This window comes from Sardina pilchardus, chromosome 17, assembly GCF_963854185.1.
Source record: "Sardina pilchardus chromosome 17, fSarPil1.1, whole genome shotgun sequence".
In the NCBI taxonomy this organism is placed as follows: domain Eukaryota; kingdom Metazoa; phylum Chordata; class Actinopteri; order Clupeiformes; family Clupeidae; genus Sardina; species Sardina pilchardus.
This window is the reverse complement of record NC_085010.1, coordinates 13,544,778-13,548,445: the sequence shown is the minus strand read 5'-3', so window position 1 is coordinate 13,548,445 and position 3,668 is coordinate 13,544,778. Positions and strand designations below refer to the sequence as shown.

General features: G+C 41.3%; 1 protein-coding gene across 1 annotated transcript in view; it reads right to left on the bottom strand.

The window, feature by feature from the left end:
- Positions 1 to 1,313: 1,313 nt before the first annotated feature.
- Positions 1,314 to 3,668, bottom strand: part of elk3 (ETS transcription factor ELK3) — a 25,594-nt gene continuing 23,239 nt past the window's right edge. The window contains exon 5 of the mRNA XM_062518340.1: positions 1,314 to 3,252. Within this exon, the coding sequence (XP_062374324.1) occupies positions 3,145 to 3,252 (108 nt within the window). The 3' untranslated portion in view covers positions 1,314 to 3,144. The remainder of the gene's footprint in view (positions 3,253 to 3,668) is intronic.

The window sequence follows — 3,668 nt, the reverse complement described above, 5'->3', positions numbered from 1 at the left end:
TACTAAAAAAATCATGTTATTGAATTGTGATGGCTACTCCAGGAAATCTCAATCAAATTGCAGTTGTGTTGTTTTGATTGAGTAAAGATAAATCAAATAACAATATCCAAAAAAACATTTCTACTGAAATTACTGGGAAAACAAATTGTGAAAAAAAAAATGAAAATTCATTCAAATGGTGGATATACAGTAGCGTTTTGGAACCAAACTCTTTATATGGGTTCAATTCCCGGCTTCCACCGGTGTGCTCTTGAGCAAAGAACTTAACCCCGAGTTGCAGGGGCAGTGGCCCTTGTTATTTGATTGACATGTGTACTGTAGGCCTACTGTAAGTCACTTTGGACAATGATAGGGTCTATGAAATGAATTAAAGTTAATGTAAAACTGGCCACCAACCCCACCAAAACAACAAATCCAAAGATGGCCCAATACCGATACCAGACCGGACCATGCAGAACAAAAACCTCTCTGTGCCGTTTAACACTGCACATACACCTCCTGAAGTCTCTGATTGCACACCAACAAAGATGCTGAGAAATAAATAGATATGGTTCCAAAACCACAACAACAGCTAAACAAATACAAAACATAAAACGTGATGTGATCTATGAAAACCCATCACATGGTGCACTCAAAAATCCTTGATTTTTGCTCCGTTTCAACCTTTCTAATGAAATTTGGCCAACTTGAGATTCTAATATCATCCTAGCAACATTTTTGACACTGTCTCCTGGCAATCCTGGATACCATCCTCCCGAAATCTTGGATGTTGCTAGGAGGATGGTATCACAATCATAACTTGGTCAAATTCCACCATGTGGTTTTCCCAGATCAAATATAAAATATCCCCCAGATCGCAAATAGATATGGTGCCCAAAACACTAAAGTTACAGCTGAACAAAAACAAAACATAAAATGGGGCAGAAAAGGGCTACAGTGCCCACACCACATGCGCCTCCAAAGTGCCCATACACTTAGAAAGAAAGGCTTTAAAGAACCCTTATGGGTTCCTTTGATGAACCAATTGTTTTAAAGAACCATTGATGGGTGGCATTTATGAGGCATGCGACAGCAGCATTTGTGGTTCTTTAGCAAATTTTTCTCGTGCAGGGGTCCCTGGGTCATTTCTCCATCCCACCCCATCTCTCCCTGCCACTCACTTCCTGTCGTCCCCTTCACTGCCCTATATATTAATGGCATAAGAGCCCCCGCAATGCAAGGTGGGTTTAGACAATATGCCTACTGTACGTGTCTCCAGACGTTCTCATTGGAACATCAGAATTACACTCATGCACACATGCACCAGCCATTGTTATATAGCATTCAATGCTTCATTTTATTCAAAAAAACAACAAACTGTGTATTTCATCAGAAAGCACAAATATAAAATTAATATGAGAATACATTTGTTAACAATTTCATAATGAAAAAATAAGAAAAGCTAGTATAAAGCTCATTTTCATTTTCTTTCCAATGTTTATCTGGAATCTCGTCTACAAAAAAATGGAAATAATACATTTTTTGCGTTTCTTACAAAGGCAAGGCACAGACGGTAACACAGTTGAAGCATACGACAGTGCATACAATACAATATAATACAACATACACGAGAATCACAAACAACCCATTCACAGCGTGTAGTTTGCTTCTTTAACAAAACAAAAATAGGCATGGCGGTATAAAGCTTTCGGTAGTATAGTGTTAAAGGTGTACTAACCAGGTTTTTGTTGTCAAAAATGGCCATGTTTTATTTGGATACACCCGTCTACGAGACTTCACAGATGGTTTGTTGAAATTTAAGCCCAGTCTATCTAATTTCTCACTGAAACAACACCACCCCCAAACCATAAAAGTAAACAAATTGTGGCAGATTGTTTGTTTATGTTTATGGTTTGTTTATAATTGTAGTATCTGTGTTGTTAAATAATCTGTAGAGGATGATCCAAATAAAGCATGACCGAAAAAAATGAAATGCCTTTCGACCTACAATGATGATGTTACTCCCCAATATTACTGTGCCCTTTATATTCATGGTCCTTCTCTCTTTTAACTGATTTTCATGTATTTGTTTACATATGAATTGTATTTTTTTTTACCCTCAAACAAATCAACAAATACGTTTAAAAAGACTGTAAAAGTATCTAAAAAGGAACAGAAGAAACAGGAACATTAATCCAGCTATAATATATATATAGACATATATCTATACACACCATTATTACTGCAGGTCTAAAAGCATTGCATGTTTTCCCCACATCAAAACCCACTGATGGCACCTTTAACGTCTGCATGGACTCAGCTAGTTAGGCTCAGAGATGTAGAGAAAGGGATGGCCCTACAGGGGCACAGAGGACCAGGGATCCTGAACAGGCCAGAGACGAGAACCAGAATGAGAACTGTAGTGTGATAAGGTGTGAGTGTGTTTGTGTGTGTGTGAGTGTGTGTGTGAGAGAGAGAGGTGTGTTTTGTATGTGTGAGAGGTGTGTGTGTGTGTGTGTGAGAGAGAGAGAGCTGTTTGCATATGAAGCAATACATTCAAGTGCCTTGAGTTTGAAATAAACAGATGAACTTTGCAACACTAGCACCACAGAAGAGTGTGTGTGTTTGTTTGTGAGTGTGTGTGTGTGTGTGTCTGTGTGCGTGTGTTTCCTGTCTGTGTTTGTGGTGTATTGGTGGTTTGGTAAGCATGTTTTTGGCTTCGATTATGTATGTATTGTGTGTGTGTGTGTCCGTGAGCTTCAGTTACATATGACGGCATGACAGCCTAAAGGGAATGCACAACGCCCCCTACCAACAAAAGCTCACTCAGCATTTTTTTTGTTTGTTTGGGTTTTTTTTTTGCAGTTTGTCACTCCTCAACCTTTTGAGATGTGATTGCATGGACTACATTTGGCTTCAATAATAATAATAAAAAACAACAACAACAACAACAGTGGTTCTTGTTTACAATGACGAAGGGGGGGTAAATAGGACCAACCCCCTAAATGGATCATGAATTCATACACTGGCCCAGCGCTGCGCGGTTTGGTTTGGTTTGGTTCGGTTCGGCTGGGCTCGGCCCATGTCAGCCTGTCGTTGCTGTTGTTGTTGTTGCTGTTGTTGTTGTTGTTGCTGTGGTCCTGTCCAGTCAGGTGGGATCGGGGTTCAGGACTTCTGAGCTGCGCTGGAGGAGAGGAGGAGGGGGGAGGAGGAGGACGGGCCATCCAGGCTGGGCAGGGGCATCGGGAGCGGCGCATGGAGCAGAGTCGGGAACTACGGACAGAGAGAGAGATGGAGGGAGGGAGGGAGAGGAGGGAGATATGGAGGGAAAGAGAAGGAGAGAGAAGAGAGTGAGGGAGGGAGGGAAAGGCAAGGAGAGAAAGAAGAGAGGGAGGGAGGTATGGAGGAAAGAGAGGGAGGGAGAGAGGGGGAGATAGAGGAAGAGAGAGGAGAAGGAGTGAGGGAGGGAGAGGGGGAGAAAGGAGACAGATGGAGAGGAAGAGAGAAAGAGATGGAAATGACAAAAGGTACATTAGTAACTCATCTGAGAATGCTGTAGTCGTCACAAATATGTGATCTACACGCTCCATCTTGTCTTTTATGACAATGATGTGGTAATCATTTATCATTCATGAGAAGGATGTGACCTACGTGTTCTATCTTGTCTTCGAAAGTGGTGCCAACTGCAT